At 39.3% G+C, this 20363-nt stretch overlaps 1 protein-coding gene across 13 annotated transcripts in view; it reads right to left on the bottom strand.

Moving 5' to 3' along the window:
- ARHGAP12 (Rho GTPase activating protein 12) overlaps positions 1–20363 on the bottom strand; it is a 145609-nt gene that overhangs the window by 1799 nt on the left and 123447 nt on the right. For 12 of the 13 annotated variants that reach the window (XM_020990473.2, XM_078152157.1, XM_020990480.2 and 9 more), the window contains 3 exons: positions 20117–20251; positions 19743–19845; positions 17478–19151 (listed from right to left, as the gene is read on the bottom strand). In XM_020990473.2, coding sequence (XP_020846132.1) covers positions 18977–19151; positions 19743–19845; positions 20117–20251 — 413 coding nt within the window. In that variant the 3' untranslated portion in view covers positions 17478–18976. Of the gene's footprint in view, positions 1–17477; positions 19152–19742; positions 19846–20116; positions 20252–20363 lie in introns of those variants that run through there. The other variant, XM_078152151.1, reaches the window with a different exon arrangement.

Genomic DNA, 20363 nt, shown 5'->3' on the forward strand with positions numbered 1-20363 from the left:
CTGTTCGGTAACTATTCTGTTCATAGAGCTAGAACGCGGCAGGAGGAGGTCATGTATTCCAATTCCTTCAGAGAAGGAAACTGAGTCCCAAGCGGGTTAAGGTCACACTGGCAGTAAATACCACAGACAGGATTTGAACTCAGATCCTTAGGCTCCATAATCAGCTCTCTTTCTACACATACCACACTGCCTCAAAGGGCAGTTAGAGAAGGCTTCATGGAGGAGGGGACACCTGTGTAAGGCCTTGCATGATTGATGGAGGTCGGCGAGGACAATGGGAGAAAAAGCAGGATGAAATGGAAGAGGACAGAAAAAGGAGGGACAATGAGGAAGCCAATTCAGATGAAACATAGAGTGTGTGAAGCAAAGGAGTAGGAGCTGGGCTGGAAAAGGGGGTTCAAGCCAGATTGTGGGGGGCTTTAGATATCAGGATCATTCATCCTTTAGTTGGTAAATAAAAGGGAGCCAGAGATAGCTCTGAGACAAGAGGAGCGACCTGGACAGAGCTGATCATTAAGATTACTCAGGGGCAGCTAAGTGGCGCAGTGGATAGAGCACCGGCCCTGGAGTCAAGAGGACCTGAGTTCAAATCCGGCCTCAGACACATAACACTTACTAGCTGTGTGACCCTGAGCGAGTCACTTAACCCCAATTGCCTCACCCCCCAAAAAAATTTGATAATCTTTAAAAAAAAAAGACTACTCAGGCAGCAGAGAGAAGGTTGGATTGGAAGAGGAACAGACGGGAGAGGATGAGCTGAGCTCAGCAGTTAGTCCAGATGTGAAGCAATGGAGACTTGAATGAGGGTAGTGGTGGTGGGCACAGAGATAAAGGAGAGCACAAGAAATATGGTGGAGACAGAACCAGTATTAGTCAGCGTTGGATTGAGGACTAGCATTGGCTGTTAGAAATAACACTGGAAAGATCAGGGTACAATTGGTGCAAAAAATAGATAATTTTACTTTGAAATAAAGATGTTCATCCTAGTATCCTTATTTTCTTTGCCTTTTGGAATAATTAAACATGGATGTTGATTATAGGGAGTTATAATAATTAATACGGATAATTAATATGGATAGGAATACTATGAATAGGAATTAATATGGATAGGAATAATTAACACGGATAGGAATACTGTGAATAGGCATTAATAATTAATTAATTGATGCATTAATTGATCCTTGGTCCTTCCTTAAGTTTTCCAGTCCTATTTTAAGCATCCTGCTTTCAGGGCCAGGAGATCAGAAGGCCTGACATCCGAGGGCCATGGAAAGTCCCTTCTCTGCAGGTAATTCCCTTCCCTAGCACCTCATTAGACGGGCTTTGTAGCTCACCAGGGTATTGCAGTACCTGATTATATAACCAGTTTGGTAAAAAGGGACCTAACAGTTGAAGTTCATTCCAAAAGGCATGATTCATCCTTAACTCCATCTTCTAGCCGAGGATTAAAGAAAGCACACCATGCTTGATCTGTCTCAGTTCAGAAGGGGGAATGATTAATTTATTTTTGTCCTCCCTTTAGACAGCAATGAGGTCTAAGCTAGAGACCTCAAGGAGTCCTTTGCTATTAACAAAGGATGAGGGGGTTGGGGGAGGGAAGGTGGCTCTTTCTCAAATTTTGAGTGTAGGCTCAGAAACTAAAACTCAATTTCTCCTCCTGCTTCCATTGTCTCCAAATGCAACTACCCTGATGTTGTTGTTTGTCGTTCAGTTATTTCAGTCATGTCCGACTCTCCATGACCCCATTTGGGGTTTTCTTGGCAGAGATACTGGAGGGGTTTGCCATTTCCTTCTCCAGCTCATTTGACAGGTGAGGAAACTGAGGCAAACACGATTAAGCGATTTGCCCAGGGTCACACAGCCAGGAAGTGTCTGAGGCTAGATTTGAACTCAGGAAAACTCTTCTTCCAGACTCCACTGTGCCGCCTAGCTGCCCCACGTGATATAAATTTTTTACTCAGTTGGCCTCAGTGTATTATATTCATTTTTTTTTCTCTGAATACCTTGCACATGCCAGTCACAGGATTATAGGAATTTAGAGCTGAAAGGTCTCAGGGCAATTATAAAATCTTTCCCTCTTATTTTATTTTTATGGTGACTGAGACCCACAGACATGGAGTGATTTACCTCAGGTCACTCAGCTGTTTAGTGACGGAGCAGACATACAAACTCAGTCCTTCCAACTCTAAGTCTGGGGCGTTCCCCACTACATCCCATTTCCTCTCGGGCAGGGGTGGTCATTGCTGTTATTGTTTTTCAATATTTTCATAACTACATTTCAATATAATTGGTATCCTTTGTCATCTTTTCTATTTTATTTCTTGCTTTTAAAACATTTCTCTGAGGAGGGATCCATTGGCTTCACTGCACTGCCAGAGGGGTCCGTGACATCAGAAAAGACCCCCTGCTCAGTGTGTCAATACTGTCTTATATCAAAAGCTCTCTGAGAGCAGTCCCTTCCCTATTTTAATACAACACCATGTGCTTCACCCTCGAGAAATGCTTTCAAATAGTGAGGGTGAATTTCACACGTGGAGTCAGCATGGAGGGGTGAGCTATTGTGTACTGGATGGAAAAGCCAAACAGAAATAGTAGTCAAGTAATTTTATTTATAGACAACTAAAAAAAGGCTCTGAGTGAATGGCCATTTTCCTTTAAATAGCCAGCCCAAGGCTCGCCCTCTGTAGCATATAGGAATTTCAGACTCCCACGCTAAGCTCAAATAAATTAAAGAAGGAAATATATACACCAGTATTGCAGCTGGTATTCTCGCCAAAGATAATGAACAGCGCAGACAAATCAACCTGACAGGTAATTTACCATTAATGGTTTGATTTCATCAGTCTGGCCACAATGCATTATGAACTAGGAAAATTAGACAAGTTGAGAGCATGATAGCATCAGTGTTTAATGTTTATTTTCCATTACCTGGCAGCAAAATTATTCTTAATAAAATATCACTATTCTCTAAGTGAAAAACTTCAAGAGTTCAGCTATTCTCATTAGTCTATGTCTCTAAGCTGTCTCAGCTCCTTAAAGGAAAGTGTCTCTTTTGGGTGGGTGGGGGAGAGCATGGATTAACTGGTGTGATTACTAGGATGGAGTGCCTGGTAAACACTATTTAGATAAAATGTATTGAAACAAGACCCCCCCCTCTGGACAGCTTTCACATTCACCAAAGGGTCTAAGTGTTTCCCTCATATTGATAATCATTTAAAAATGGATTACTTTGTGTGGCTTACTTCAAGTACAAAGTAATGGTGTAAGGGGAAGTTGATGAAAATCTCAAGTGTCAACAGGTAATCTGTCAGGGAAGGTCGCGTGAACTCCTTTTCTAACTCTGGTCTGAAAGGTGACTGAGATTGGAGTCTGAGCAGATCCCAAGACCAATCCAAGTTTTCAGCATCTGGGCTTTCGAACAAAGGCAAGTTTGTGACTCACACATCCCTGCTGTCTCAGGGACAACTTCCTTTCCAACCATTCTGTTGGAATTGCCCTTCTTCTCTGTGAGATGTTTGGAATCTAACCGCCTGTAATCAACCCTGGCTGCTTCCACTTCAGATGGGATTTATATGTTCTGAATGATGGGGTTTCTTTCCCATGTAATGGAGGCACACAGAATACAGTCCTTGGGATCATAGATTAGAGCTGAAAGAGGCCTTAGAGACCATTTAGACCAAGCCCCTGATTTTATAGTTGAGGAAAATGAGACCTAATTGACATGATTTGCCTAAGGTCCTACAGGTGACATAGGTACTTCTGAAAGCTTCCATTTTGAGATGTACATTGTCACTAAATGAGAGATTAGTTGTTGTTGTTCAGTTGTGTCCTACCCTTTGTGACCCCATTTGGGGTTTTCTTGGCAGAGATACCATGGGAGTTTGCCATTTCCTTATTCAGCTCATTTTATAGATGAGGAAACTGAGATCAACAGGGTTAAGTGACTTACCCAGGGTCATACAGCTAGTAAGTATCTAAGGCCAGATTTGAACTCATGAAGACGAGTCATCCTGACTCCAGCCCTAGCACTCTATCCACTGTGACACCTAGTTGCCCCAAAGCCATAAAAACCTAGGTTCAAGTCTCCTCTCTGATATATATAGGCCATGTACTCTAGTCAATACTTTAAGACTCTGAGATGCAGCAATAATGTATGTGTGTGTGTGTGTGTGTGTGTGTGTGTGTGTGTAAGGAGAGAGGCCCAGCCTCCAAGGATGAGCAAGGTCAGACACCTCTCCTCCTACCACAGAGGACACTAATGATAGAGGGGCTGATAAGATCACGAAGCTGCAGAAAACTTGAGAGAAGGGCTTGCTTGGGAACTAATCATTTATTGACCTTTTTCCACCTTTTCATGCTACGTCCCCATTTTATAGATGAGGAAGCTGAAGCTCTCAGAGGGAAAGCCTGTGGTCACAAACCTAAAGCAAGTCGTGGAATCAAAGGCACTAAGCCACTAGTCCCTGGTGCTTCTTAAATTGAGATGAACGTGTTAAGAAGAGCTTGGTTGCATGTAAGAAGAGAACCAAAGATCACTTGTTCTGGGCTTCCAGAAAACACATCTATCCATTGGGATGCTTCCTGGTCCCAGAAAAATTCAAATAAAGTTTTTCTCAGGGCACAGAGGAGCCAAATACAACCCGATGTTCAGAACTCAGGTCATCCAGGAAAAAAAGAACGGTACAAGCTGGACAGGCAGAAGCTACTCAAACCCTGGTTCAATACCAACAGTTTTTGTCAACTCTTGGTTCAAAATTCTGATTTGTGAAGTACTTTGCATTCAACTCACCCAAGATGGCAAAATAACAAAGGCTTATTTTTTATGTACCAACATTCTAATGGACAGAAGACTAGATTTGGCGTCCAAAGACCTCTCTAGTAGAATGAACGCTGGCTTGGAGGGTCAGAGGACCTGGGTTCAAATCCTACCTGTGTGACCTTGGCAGTTACGTGGTACAATGAATAGAGTGCTGGTCTTGGAGTCAGGAAGTCCTGAATTCAAATCCAGCCTCAGACACTTGTGTGACCCTCGGCAAGTCACTTAATCTGTTTGTCTGTTTCTTCAACTGTAAAACGGAGAAAATAACAGCAGCATTGTTGTAAGGATCAAATCAGACGATATTTGTAAAGTGCTTAACACAGTGTATGGCACTGGCAAACAAATGCTTTACTCCTCTTCCCTTCCCTTGGGCAAGTCACTTAATCTCTCTGGAGCTCACTTTCTTCATTTGTAAATTGAGAGGGGTTGGACTAGAAGTGCCCTAAACTTCCTTCTGGCTTAGCGCCTTTGATTCCACAACTTGCTTTAGGTTTGTGACCACAGGCTTTCCCTCTGAGAGCTTCAGCTTCCTCATCTATAAAATGGGGATAATTCCTAGATCGCCTAACTCACTCTAATGGATCAAAAGAGAGAAAGAATAGAAAGTTTACGTGGTTGTAGTGGATAATCAAAGCTGGACCTGGAGTCAGAACACCCCTGACTAAATCCCAGCTGTCCCATTTCCTACCTTCACGACTGTAGGCGATTCACTCAAACCCTACACAGTCTGACTCCAGTCTCATTTCAAATGACTCACGTTTGGAAGGCTCTGCCTCTGCGTCTTTGCCTCTTGGAATTCCTAGCTCCCACCAAAGTTCATCTCAGGTGCCATCTTCCCTTCCCTAATTCCCCTGATTGTTAGTCTCTTTCCCCCGCCCCCCTCCTGTAAATACTTTGTATAAATATTGTATCTACTTCTCTGTGTACATGTTACTGCCTCTCGGCAGAATACAAAGGTCTTGGAGGCCCAGACGCATACCTGTCACCTGTAGAGCGTGTCCAATGCTAAGTGTCTCAACAACAGAGGCTACTAATGGACATGTGGGGTCCAAAATTAAACAGGAAGAAGAGAGTGGAATAGATTTCCTTAGGAAAATTATAACACTCTCTTAATGATCTTCTCCCAGGAACAAAAGCTTATCTTTTTATATGTTAATATTCTAGGGTGTTGTGATACGGTTATGGGATACGGAGCACCAGAATCACATAGGGGGCAACGGAGGAGAGCATGGTGGGTGTGGGCAGGCTGCAATGTATAACCATCGAAGGACTCCAAAGAATAGTAGAGGATGTCATTAGGAGGATGCATGATAGAGAAAAAAAAAAGATATGCTGGCCACTTAGCCAGAGCAGGGGTTAACAGGTAGACAAGTTGAATGCTCCACTGGTCAAGTGAACGCAAGGAGAGCCACCAGAATGTTGGGGGGGACCCCTTGTGGTGAATTTGTGGGAGTGCGTGGCTAAGAGCTGCACACACAAAGGGATAATTGTGTATTGAGTATCTGAGCATCCCCAGCATGTTGGCACAGTGTCTCATGCACAACAGGAGCTTAATAAACGTTGTGTTAAAATGCAAAACATACAAAAATAATCTATTAATTCGTATTAAGTTCAATGCACACATGCGAATGTATTAGTGCAACCTGGTGCCATCTTCCCCTCTCATCTACTGCTCCTGTCACCAATCTCTAAGCATTGAAATCCTGAACCAGAAAGACCTGAGCAGTTAAATGTTCACTACTCCTCCCTCCTGAAGGCAAGGAACATACTGAATCACGCTCGACTGGAAGATGCTTTTTGGTCACTTCCCTGGTAGGTTCTACTCTACAAGTCTTCTATCTAGTAGGTATGTATTTTAGAGCTTACTCACTGAAAACAAGGGGAAATGGGTTTAAAGGACAGCAGGAGGGATTTGGGTTGGATATTAGGACATATTTTCTTTTCTAAAACATTAAGCACTTGAGTTGGGTGATGAGGTAATGCAATCTTCCTACATATTAGGTAAAGACAAACAGCTGTTATGGCTTTCCTTAATTTTACACGGTGACAGGAAAGTAAACTAGGTGACTTAAGAATGTCCCCTCCAGTCCTCTTACAATGACTCCATGACATTCTTTTTGATATATAGGAAAAACAGAAATGTAAGAGAGAAATGGCTTCAAGCTATCTACCACTAAAAAAGCTAGAAGCAGCTTGGAAATTAAGATGACTTTCCTTTCAGTTTTTGGTGAGACATCATACAGTTGATCACATAACTGAAAGTTAAAAGTGCTTTCAGATGTCATCTTTCCCCAAACTTTCACGCAGTATATTATATTATAAAGAATCCACTGGAAGGGGGTCGGATAACTGGTCAGAAAGAGATTAAAGGAGACCCTTTGCTGGCACTGGGTGCAACTGGTGCTGATTGGCAATGCTATTCTCCATAAGCCGTTCTGGGTCACAGTTCTAGCACTGAGACAAGTTGGGGGGGGGGAGTCGCTCACAAGGAAGGAGGGGTCCTGCGGTCACAGTTCCAGGGTCAAGAGGAGTACTAGGGCTCACAGCTGCAAGGTAGCAAGGGCCCTTCCTGGGTAAAGATGAGAGGGAAGACCAAGAGATCTGTGACCCCATCTGTGCCCTGATCACACCACTCTGGAAGCACTGAAAGCCTGCAGACTCTCAGAACTAGCTCTAAAAACAGAAGCATGAAAAAGCCTGAAGCTTGGAACAGTGCCTTCCCCCACAAGTGAGCAGAACTCAACTTAACATAAAATTCAAAGTCAAGAAATAGGGGGGAAAAAAGCACAAACAACAACAACAACAACAACAACAACAAAAGAACTTGATCATAAAAAGCTACTATGGTAACAGGGAAGACCGAGACATAGACTCAGAAGAGGACAACAATATGAAAACAGCTACAAGTAAAGCCTCAAATAAAAATGCTACGTGGATCCAAGCCCAAGAAGAATTCCTGGAAGAGTTAAAGAAAAAGATAACAGTACTAGAGGAAAAAACGGAAAAAGAAATAAGAGTGAGGCAAGAAAATTATGACAAAAGAATTAACAGCTTGGTAAAAGAGGTTCCAAAAATTCTGAAGAAAATAACACCTTAAAAAAATAAAAAGAATTGGTCTGATGGTAGAAGAGGCACAAAAATTCACTGAAGAAAAGAATTCCTTAAAAAGCAGAACCAAACAAGTGGAAAAACAGGTACAAGAGCTCACTGAAGAACTGGGCAAGTGGAAGCTAATGATTCCATAAGACATCAAGAAAAAATAAAACAGAAGCAAAAGAATGAAAAAAAAATAGGACAAAATGTGATCTATCTCATCAGAAAAACTGACCTGAAAAATAAATTGAGGAGAAATATTGTTGGAATTATAATTATAATATTATAATTTTATATAATTACATATATGTGTAATTTAATTCATATATATAATTTATATAATTACATATATATACATATATAAATACAACCTGAAAGCCATGATCAAAAAAAGAGCCTAAACATCATATTTCAAGAACTTATCAAAGAAAACTGTCCCAATATCTTAGATCCAGAGGGTAAAACAGAATTGAAAGAATCCTCTGATCACCTCCTGAAAGAGATCCCAAAATGAAAATTCTCAGAGGTATTATAGCCAAATTCCAGAGCTCCAGGAGAAAATATTACAAACAGCCAGAAAGAAACAATTCAAATATTATGGAGCCATAATCAGGATCCCACAAGATTTAGCAACTTCCAATGTTAAAGGAGTGGAGGGCTTGGAATATAATATTCTGGAAAGCAAAGGAGTAAGCATTTCAACCAAGAAGAACCTACCCAGCAAAACTGAGTATAATCCTTCGGGGGGGGGGAAACAGACATTTAATGAAATAGTACAGTGGAGAGGAAAATGGGGGGAAGGGAAGGGATGGTGGCAGGTAATGCTTAAACCTCACTCTCACTGGAATTTGTTCAAAGAGGAAAGAATACACACACCCAGTTGAATATCGAAATCTATCTTACCCAACAGAGATATAAGAGAGGAAGGGATAAGAAATATGAGAGGGAGGGGACGATAAAAGGGAATACAGATTAAGAGAGGCAGTGGTCAGAGGCAAAACACTTTCGAGGAGGGACAGGATAAATAGAAGAAAATAGGATGGAGGGAAATACACAATTGGTAATCGTAACTCTGAATGTGAATGGGATGAACTCACTCATGAAACAAGAAGTGGAGAGCAGAATGGATTAGAAACCAGAACCTAACAATATGTTGTTTACAAGAGACATACTTGGAACAGAAAGAGGCACACAGAGTTAAAATAAAGGGCTGGAGCACAATCTATTATGGGTTTAGATGAAGTAAAAAAGACAGGAGTAGTAATCATAACTTCAGAGAAAGCAAAAGCAAAAATAGACCTAATTAAAAGAAATACTCAGAGAAACTACATTTTACTAAAAGCTACCACAGACAATGAAGTAATATCAAAAATTTTTACAGTGAAGTTTCTCTGATAAAGGCCTCATTTCTCATATATATGGAACTGAGTCAAATTTTAAAAAATAAAAGGCATTCCCCAAACTGATAAATGGTCAAAAGATGTGAACAGGCAGTTTTCAGAAAAAGAAATCAAAGTTATCTATATTCATGTAAACAAAATGCTCTAAATCATTATTGATGAGAAAGGCAAATTAAAACAACTCTGAGGTACCACCACATACCTATCAGAAATGACAAATGCTGGTAGGGATAAAGGAAAATAAGTACACTAATGCATGGCGGTTGAAGTTGTTAACTGGTCCAAACATTCTGGAGAACAATTTGGAACTATGTCCAAAGGGTCACAAAACTGTCAATACCCTTTGACTCAGCAATACCACTACTAGGTCTGTTAACACAAAGAGACCAAAGAAAATGGACCTAAATAGACCTTTTTTTTCCTTTATGGTGGCAAAAAATTAGAAATTGAGGGGATATTTATCAATCAGGGATTGGCTAAATAGTTGTGGCATATGATTGTGATGAATTACTATTGTATTATTAAGAACTAACAAGGCAGGATGGTTTTAGAAAAAACAAAACATGGCAAGACCTACATGAACTGATGCAGAATGAAGTGAGAATCAGGAGATCATTCTGCACGGTAACATCAGTACTGTATTATATCAACTGTGAAAGACTTGTTACTCTGATCAATATAATGATCCAAGACAATTCCAAAGGACTCAGGATGAAAAAAATGCTATCCGCCTCCAGAAAGAGAACTGATGAACTCTTGAGTTCAAAATGAAGTATAATTTTCTTACTTTTGTTTTTGGCCTTTTTTCTTTTTTTGGTGATATGGCCAACATAGAAATGTTGTATGTTGTTTCATATGTATAACTGATATCATTTTGCTTGCCTTTTCAGTGGGTAGAGGAAGAGTGGGAGGGAGGAAGAGAATTTGGAACTAAAAATATTAAAATAATGTTAAAAATAGTAAATTTATTTTAAAAAACTGTATAGAATTACTGGCAAATGGGTAGCCACCCTCTACCTGGATATTTCCAATGATAGGATAATTGACTACAAATTTTGAAATCTGTATTTGCAAAGTATTATCCATACCCTCTGTATGGGATTGGTGGTTTGTAGTACAGTACCAGAACTCTATAACTTCTCTTTTATTCCAAATTTAAAAAATGTTCCTCATTATAGTTAGAATATACTCAGGTTCAAGGATTTAGGAGCCAGTGAATAGCTTTTTATGCCATGCTAGTTTCCTTTACCTTCTAATGGATCTGGCTTCTTAATAAAATATTATTTCAATTTCTATATTCCAGTCATCATACTCATACTGCCAATTCCCACAGATGCCTAAAGAGTTGCTGAAGTAAACTTCGAGGGATACCTGCAGAAAACTGGGAGGCAATGGGAAATAAACAGTGGACAAATCAATCTGGCATGAAACACAAGTGATGGGGTTCTTTTGAAATAAAGGTGTCACCAAAAACAAAACCAATGGGCAAAGATGCAAGTCATGACAAGTCTTGCAATGACAGATTATATTCACCTTGTGTTAAATTTTTTTTTAGCTAGGGCAATGGGATTAAGTGACTTGCCCAGGGTCACACAACTAGTAAGTGTCCTGTGTCTGAGGCCAGATTTGAACTCAGATCCTCCTGAATCCAGGGCTGCTCTATCCACTGTGCCACCTAGCTGCTCCCTTGTATTAAATTTTCAAGTTCATTTTATTATCTACATGTTATCCCTGAGGCCAAGAATATTATTCCCAATTCAGTTTCCTGTTAGGCTTATCTGAGAATAACTGGCATTTCTCCCATTATATTGCTTTTTCCTGTGTTATACATATCATTCGCCACAATAATGGATTTGTTCGGGCTCTTCCTTTTCATTTGCTTTCAAAATTTAGCTCAGTGCTCTTTAGATCAAGTTTTGTTAGATGCCTCTTATCCCTTGCTAGAAGTCCAGGTAGTACTGCTGGCTATGGGTTTGGGACACTATATTCTCATCGCCACTACCTAAGCAACCTCTTTCTCCACATCTTCCTTTCTTCTTCTAAGCTTCAACTACGAATAGAAAGAAGACATTCAAGCCAGGAATGTAGTGGCAGTCCGAATGTTCAACACATTGGGTTTTCCTAGCCATCTGGAGGGGCAGACAGTTGCCATCACTAAAGCAGACATCATAGCAATGATGACCACCAGTTCTGAACAACACCTAGGCCTATATTCCTAACTTAAGATCACTATTGCACCCTTGATGTTTAGAGGAAGTGTGGCAAATCCTTTTGTACAGCACATGATCACTCTCTACTAAAAGGATTCTATAAATTTCTGTTGGCAAAACTCTGTAACAGGTTTGCTTTATAAAGCAAGGCACACCTGCACATAAGGGCCTTAATTTTGCCATAGAAACTGTAATTTGCAAAGCCTGTCACAAACCGCATTTCTGCCCAGCGGTCTTGCTCTTGGTTACACCTTCATTTCGTAATAACCCCAGCAATTCTTAATATGTGCCAGGTTGATTTGTCCACCATTCATTTCCCATTGCCGAGTTATCCCTCGACATTGTATTTCCCTGTCTCCTTTAAGCATTTCTTCTATATACCCTGCTTGCCCTTTCCCCACTTTGGCTCTCCATCCAGGAGATATTTAAGAATTCTGTTATTGTAATCTTGAAACAAGTACCATCTCAATACTGGTTATGTGCTGTGTGCTGAGATGTCCCTCCTGGCCCACAAGCACCAGCTAGACTATGTATTTTAACTCTCCTACTCCCCAGGCCCTCTAGGTCAGGTGGCCCTCAAAACATCAGTCTGTAGTATGAGCTTCAATCTCCATGACTACACAGCTGACCCTTCACTTGCTTTAAGTGAATGGACAGAGGAGCAGGTTTCCTCACAGTCCAGAATAGAACCACAGTTCTCTAGGGACTGCTATCATTTTCCAGCATTCACAGCTAGTCAAGGCAGAATTGTTACAGAAATTCCCTGTCACAGGCAGAAAACTAGTCATAATCCAGTACAGCGTAGGTCTGAAGATGAAGAAGGCTACTGGGTGCTCTTCCCCACACCCCACCACCCAGTACCACTACTAGGTGACTGTGAACCATCACCTTCTATTAACATGGCTGATCCAGGGACCTCTGCCTAATGCATGCTGCTGAGGGGCATACCCATCATGTCAGCACCTCAAACCTCACTATGTTTGCTGACAGGTAAAATCAATGAAATGGAAAGATTCTATTAGGGACCTAATAAGGACAAAGAGCCTCAGACAAAGAGATGGAAATTTTTCAAACACAAAGAGTAACTCTTAAGTCAACAATGCAGGATCATAGATGAAGAGCTAGGAAGAACCTTAAAGGCAGTCTAGTTCAACCTCATTATTTTACAAATGAGGAAACTGAGACCCAGAGAAATGGAGGGAAACTTGCCTAACATCATACAGGTAGAGCTAGAAGGCAAAGCAGCAGATTCCAAATCCAGAGAACTTTCCATTACAGCAAGAATTTGGCCTAGATCTTGTAAAAGAAAGAGCTGTGGGAAAAATTATTTAATAAAAATGTAAAATACCACCCACAGCATCGGCTCCATTCTTTTTTCCAACTCCTGCTGCTAATGGCCATCAGGAGCTTCACTATGACTTTTTTAAGTATTACAAGGAAAATACATACTTTGAAGCTATCATCAGTTTACCTAGGCACTTTGGTTGTCTTCTCACTTTACAAATAAACTTGGTTTTGGGTTCCGGGAAGGCAGGGAATATTTACTACCACCACACCCTGGGGTTATTCATAATAAAAAGCAAAAGTGATGAATGATACATGATTCTCTGTTTAACTGGCTGTTTAGACAAGAGGTTGACAATAAAATTCTGGGGATCTTCCTTCCCTAATCTGGCTCTCCCAGGATGTGAAGGCTCATATACCTAGCTTCCTAAATATGATGTGGCCAATTTATGAAAGTACCAAATGTGTAAGAATTCAGCATTGCTAAGTTCCCCAAAGAGAACATCATCTTTTGAGGCTTCTTCTCAGCCTTAATTCCAAACTGGCTTCCACCAAACTATTTGAATGAACTTTGGCTTCTGTGACCACTGGAAGGCCTGGAAATAGATCTTAAGCAGCCCAAAGAAACATATCCAACGAAGGCTTGCAACACTAGGCACAGATATTAACGTGATCTGAATTGTTATTTTTCTTCCAAAATGCATCCAACGCTTGACTCTTAAAATTTCACAGATTTTTTTTTTAAGAAACCAATAACAAATAAAGGGGGTCTAAAGAAGCTATGAGCTAGCAGAGTTCTAACAATTTCTGGAGGTCATGCATGTCTTTCTCAAAACCTTTTACTGGCATTTCATGTACACATTTTATGGCTTGGCCTTCACTGCAAGCCAGGTGATAGGTGAAGTCTCATACCTATCCTACACAGGAGGGGACTGACTGGCCAAGGAAATCAGCTGGGAAAACAACCCAAAATAAGCTCCTTTGAGGCCTGACGGGTTAACAGGCAATCAGTCTGCTTCTCTGTCAAAAACTTCTCAGTTAAGAACTGGGGTCATCAACCCAGACAGACCCCAGAAAGAATCTTACTTCGGCACATTTGTAATAGTATATATGGTGTAGATTGAAGGAAAAATGAGGAATGTCACAAAGTTATCAGAATAAATTCTATTTAGATACATGTCAAATGATTCAATTTTTTACGCCAACTAGTTAAGAGCATTGCTTAGAGTTTATAAGACTTTTAAAGCACAATACAGCAGTGCAAAAGCTCTTAGTCCATAGTAGGTGCTTATAAACGCAGTTAGTACTAGGGTAGCAGTAGTAGTAAATCTAGACATTTCTTCCCATGAACACTCCCTCCTTTCTCTAATCACAACTCTGTCACTACAACTATCTATGTCTATGACTTTGGGCAGTTTCCTCTGAAGATTTCAGCTTTTTCACCTGTAAAAGAACAGTGTTATTCTTTCAAGCCTCTTCCAACTCTAATACTCTATAACGTCCTCGATTTCATTTGACTTATGCTGGATTTCCTCTTCCTTTTCTCAACACTGCCCTTATTACTCCCCTAATACCAAGGAGGGGAGGATAAAGATAGGGTTCAAATGATTAATCTTCATCACTCACCTCCTATGTCCTAGGGGCTAAGGACAGATTAAAGAAATGTCTCCACCCTTAAGGAGCTTATATTCTATAGGCTGAGATAACATGTTTGTATATTTTAAAAAATACAACGCAATTTGGGCAGCATGCACTAGTTGGAAGGCATAAGAAAAGGCTTCACACAGAAAGTGGCCATTTGAGGTTTGAAAGAAACTAGGGATTAAGTGGAAATGAAGATAGCATGCTTCCAGGTATGCAAGACAAGTCAGGAAAAGGAGTGCAGGTGAAAGATGGAATGTCAACTATGAGGAATATAAGGAGGATAGTTTAGGTGGACAATAGAGTACATGAAGAAGAGTAATATATATAAGCCTATTGCAGGGTGGCTGGAGGCAGGTTTTTAAATTCCAGGAATTTCTACTTGATTCTTGAGGTAATAGGGAGACCTCTGGAGTTTCTTGAATAGGGGAGTGGCATAGATTGACCTGGGTGTTTTGTAGGTCACCTTGAAAACTGTGTGGATAGACTGGAAAGAGACCAATTAGGAGACAATAGTCCAGGGAAGAGGTGCCAGGAGCCGGACCAGTGAGGGTGGCCCTATGAGTAGAGAGAATGGTCAGAAGAGATGTTTGGCAAGTAGATATGAGATGATTTGATAACCATTTATGTGGGGCAAGGGATATTGAGGATGACTGGGATTATGTATCTGGATAACTGAAACATGGCAATGAGCCCTCAACTGGCAGCTCTAAGAAACCTACACTACTGATACCAGGGTTACTATCTTTTCCCTCTCTCCCCAAAGACCCTGCTTGTCTCCAATACTAAAGCATATGCTACTATTGATTTTGCCCAAAGAACTTCCAGTCATAGAGTTCAGGACAAACAAATCAATCTCTGCTACACCAAAGCTGTCAGAACCGTCTAAAAGCTTTGGTCATCAACATAAATAGGTTAAAATATTTCCCACCAAGAGCTGCTTCTGAAGGACTGACTGTAAGAGGAAGAGAAATAAAGAACGGGGAAGGAAGAGGGCGAAGGAGGGGCCTGACTTACCCTAAATGATTGTTGCAGTGATTTACTGAACAGTGATCTTGTTCTACAAGTACTTTGTTGATGAGAGCACCAGGAAAATGCTGGGGGGGGGGGTTCCCCCACTTAGTGAACGAGTTCATTTAAAACTTCATATTCACACGCAGCTAATTTGTAATGGCTCTATCTGGCCAAATATAGCTGCAGCCATGGCTGGCCCACAAAACTGCAGTTGTGAAGGCTAATTGAGATTCTTCAGGAGAACTCCTAAGGCTTTGCTAGTCACACAATGCCTCATTAGGCATTCTGCACCTCCCCCTTTCTCCAGAGCCCTGTGTCTGACTCTGCTTGGCTGGAGTTTACGGCTTGTTCCAATAGGCTGCTGCTAGGTTTGGGGGTGGTAGTTTCTTTTTGATTCCCAACTAAAGTTTCATGTAAAAGAACTGAATTAATTACATTAGGATAGAATAAATGTAGAAAGGGGGAAAAAAAGACTCCCCATCCCCCCTAAACTAATATATAGGCAAATTTATATACAAGCTAACTCTATCAAAAACTACTCTTGGTGGTTAAAGAGTTTTTATAAAAGCAGATTTTATTATGGTGGAACTGGGGACTAAAGTTCAGGGGACTATTGTACTCATAAAATTAATTTTCTTCTCTGTTCCAGTTCTCCATAGAAACTAGTACTTGAATCTGGACAATCTGAAGCTATATTTTTGAAGCAAGTGGGACTCTTAAAAAAAAAAACCACACACACAGCTACCTCAAACTAAAGCCTGCAGGAATCTGCAGAAACAGTCATTATTGGCAAGAAAATGCTTACTTTAAAAGCTAATTACTAACTAAATTTTCAAAATTTCAATTGCAATTTCAGAAGAACTTATTTTAAGAAACAAAAAAATGTCCCCAGGCATGTACCTTACAACTCTTGTGCTTAGCTATGTCTATGCAGATTTAAATACAGATTACCTGATTATCTTGAAAATGTTCCAGTTTTGCTTTTTTCCTAAGAATTATTATCTGAGGACTTGTGTAATTCTGAGGTATTATGCCACCAAATGATTAATACTATCAGATAAAAATAGTTAAATCCCTTTGATATATGTAATATTTTAGAAGAAAGACATTTTTCTTCCCTGGTGATACATTTAAAACCATCTTACTTTTCCAGTCTGCTTTTTTTTTGTGCCTTTAAAAAATGTGAGACCAAATTTAGATTTCTGTTGACATTTTAAGAAAGAGATTATAAATTGAAATTCTACTGATGACAGATTTTAGCTTTAGTATGTTTTCTACAATTAAGTGAAAGCCTCTTGGTCAGAATACATATTACTAGTTTGGTGGTTTACCACTGAAAGTGACACTGGTAATTTTTAATTCACAAAGGATTAAACAGAGAAGACATTCATTGTACATACAATATTACAATAAAAAAGATATTAGCTGTGGAACAATGAACACCAAGACAAAACATACATACACAAACAAGAATCACAGGACAATTGTACCTTTTGATCTCTCTATAGTATTTCTATGGCTATAGAAAGAAAAAAAAATGCTTTTAAGTCTCACATTGTTTTCCTATTCTGAAACTGCTGTGGAGTCCTAAAGCACAGTTGCGTCATTAAATACAATTTTTGCAAATAGCAAGGCTGTGATTTGTCTTCTTCCCTCTTCCTTTGAAGAATCAGTTATCTGTTAGCCAGGAAATAATTTGGCTTATGTAACCAATTCCACAAGTTCATAATGGCAAACACATTATTTTTTACCATTTAACTCTAGTGGAAGGTTTTTAGAAAGATTACACCAAAAATTATCTTCCCCCCACAGAAACCATCCTGCAAATTAATACAACGTATCTGCTTATAAATCAGACCAGTTTAAAATATAAGGACATTAAAAATGGATAAGGTATGAGATGGGGGAAACAGTGATATTTACCACAGGAAATACCAGTTTCAACTGATATAAAAACAGAAAATTGAGGTATAAAGCATGCTTGCAAGTTCAACAAATAAAGTTCATGCAAATCTGTGATGGGAAAAAAATCTCTAAGTATCTTATAGTTTTCTTTATTCAGATTAGACATCTCATATATATAGCAGTTAGTCTAGAAAAATACATTTTTAAAAAAAATCTTCAGCAGACCATGCTCCCTGTCACAAAATCTTCCAAAACCTGTTTTATTATACAAGTCAATCTACATTAGTAATGTAAAAAGAAATTCTCCAAGTTAGCAATCTCATTTTCCATTCAACAACCAGCCAATTTACACATGGGCTTCCACTACTATACTGTAGAGTTAGAATTCTGTAATACATTTTCCCAACGTATTCTGTACATATTAAATAACCTAAAAGGCTCCTCATGTAGTGCATTAACCATTTAGCAAGCCTATTCAGTATTTTTCCAGTACCATTTGCATTATAGTGATTTGCCTGCAAATGTAATTATAATCTAAAAGTGCACACAGTTAGCTTTCCCAAATAATAGCCTGTTTCTTGGAGGAAACCTAATATTCACTGGAAGGATTACCTATAGCTAATATAACCATGATTAGAAATGTATGACTAGAATGTACTTTGAGACTATACAACACAATTATATACATATGCTGAAGGTCATTAGGTCTTTAGCCTATATTTACAATCAAATAAGTTCACTACCACAGGGTCATATCAAGAACTCAGTATGGCAGTAGACAAAGTCAGCATTTAATTAGAATCATTAGCTGTAATTCAGAATATCGAACAAGGTAGGCCAAGAAATACCTTGAACAACTGACTTATGTTAGAGAAAAACTCCAGTATGTCACAGAAAATATCCTTTGATGGATATCCTTATGAGTTCAGTGTCTGAAGTACTATTAGCGTGCTGCTCTATCAAGCAGCTAAGACATCCAGTCTGGATGCTGTGCAGCAGAGTAAAAGACAGCAAGCCTTAATCAAAGGATTATATCTGGGAAATTGTAAACTACACTGGCCACTGTGAGCACTGGCATAAGACTGACAGCTGGCCACTGCATGCAGAAATCCTGGAAAGGGAATACATAGGTTTCAAAAACTGATTCATTGTGTTTTGCTCAAAATGCCCTGAAAGAGTTCTCAAAGTAACCAATAGTGGGTATTATCCTATCAAGTGATGAGCCTAGAAATGAGGAAAAACAAATCCAGACCACTCAGTCTGGGATCAACCTTAATCTTCATTTTTTCTCCAAGAAATCCAGTGTATATGCCTATGCTATAATTGCAAATTTAAATTTTGACAAATGTTTGGAGTATAAAACTCCAAAATATTCAATGAAATAAAATCAAATAATTAAAAATGTCAACTTGCAATAACAGCAACAAACATGAGGGTCTACACACCCCCCGACCCTCCTCCCAGCCGTCCTTCTTTCCCCCACCCTCCAAAGAAAGTGCAAAATCACTGAGCTGTTGCCTTGGTCCACAAACATAATACATCATGTATAAAGATCTGTAATATGATGGATTCTGACTCCCATTTCTCCCTGGTCCCATCTCCAATAAGCCTCAGCGCCCAAAGATGGAGTTCAGTTCCAGAAGAATTAATTCCACGATCTGATTTTGGTATACAGTATGAACTGCTATGTTACCAGTCTCTTTCTCTGGCTTTAACAGAGTGGGACCAAAAACAATTGCAACACTCTGATAGGTCATTCGGTTTTTTTCTCCATTTTCTACAACTCTGAGGAAAAAAAAAATTTTTTTTTCAGAACCAGCAGTATGTTAAAAAGAAAAGAAAAAAACAGGAAATGGAGGAAAATTTTCTTCCAAATGCATTGCGGTGACAGCAGTTTTCATTTGTAAAACCAACTAATAATTTTGATTTCTTTCACTGAGGAGAAAGTTACTGAGCCAAGCACAAATACTATGTATTTACTCAAGGTAGCCATTCAGCCCAGTTTCATCTGTGACTATTTTGGGTAAGCCCAACTTGAATGTATAGCTATAAACACTCTCAAAGAAATTTTTTAAAGTATAGCATTTCAGTCCCTTTTTTTTTTAAATTAGAGAATCCTTTCCTGAATTGGGCCTAACTTTAAGACGTATGGATCTTGCAAATAACATTTTGTTCATTTCATGCTGTTTTTTAAACTTAAGGGGAAAAAAAGATTATCTCTTTTTTTTTCAGGGAGTATTCCCAGTATCAGAAGTAAAAGTTAACTCTCCAAGTCAGTGGTTATGTATTCAAAAGACTCCATAACCTAAGTTTAGGGGACATCAACAGCACCTTATTTTTCTAAGATTTGTCTCCTCTTAATGGGGTGCTGCTTACCTTTTGAGGTGTCTGAAAAGAACCTGCATGGTGTCTTGATTTGGCTTTGGCAACTGTTTAATTAAATCTCTGACAGCACCAACTCGCTGTCTTGGTTCTTGTTCTGAAAAAGACAGAAACTAACTGAAGACTTTGCAGTTAATTCTTAAGGAAATAAAAACCGTCGGGGTGGGGGGGGGAGAAGGAGTGGACATTCAGTAATATACAGTGTCACCTAGTGGTCATATTTGAAATTGCTGAAATTTGAAAATTCTTTTATAAAATCTAAACGCTTAAGTTTCAAACAAGGGAAAGATGCACAGATGACAAATTAATTTCTGCAAAGAATTTGTAACTACTGCTCTTTATAATTTCTTAATGCATTTTATACTTACTAATTGCATTAACAAAGTCATTAAAATGATTAAATGTAAAGAGAGGTTCTGGTAATTCTCTAAAAAACATTTTGAGTGCTCCAGTGATGACATGAATATCTTCCCATTTACTATCATTCAAATCCAATTTCTCATCTGAAAGACAGTAAGAATATGAATTAATTTATTTGAAGAAGTTACAAAATTGTTCATACCTTCTGACTCGGTGATCTCATTATTGGGTTTATAAACAAGGTTACTGAGAATA

Source organism: Phascolarctos cinereus, unplaced genomic scaffold (genome assembly GCF_003287225.1).
Source record: "Phascolarctos cinereus isolate Bilbo 61053 unplaced genomic scaffold, phaCin_HiC Scaffold_1;HRSCAF=81, whole genome shotgun sequence".
NCBI lineage: Eukaryota > Metazoa > Chordata > Mammalia > Diprotodontia > Phascolarctidae > Phascolarctos > Phascolarctos cinereus.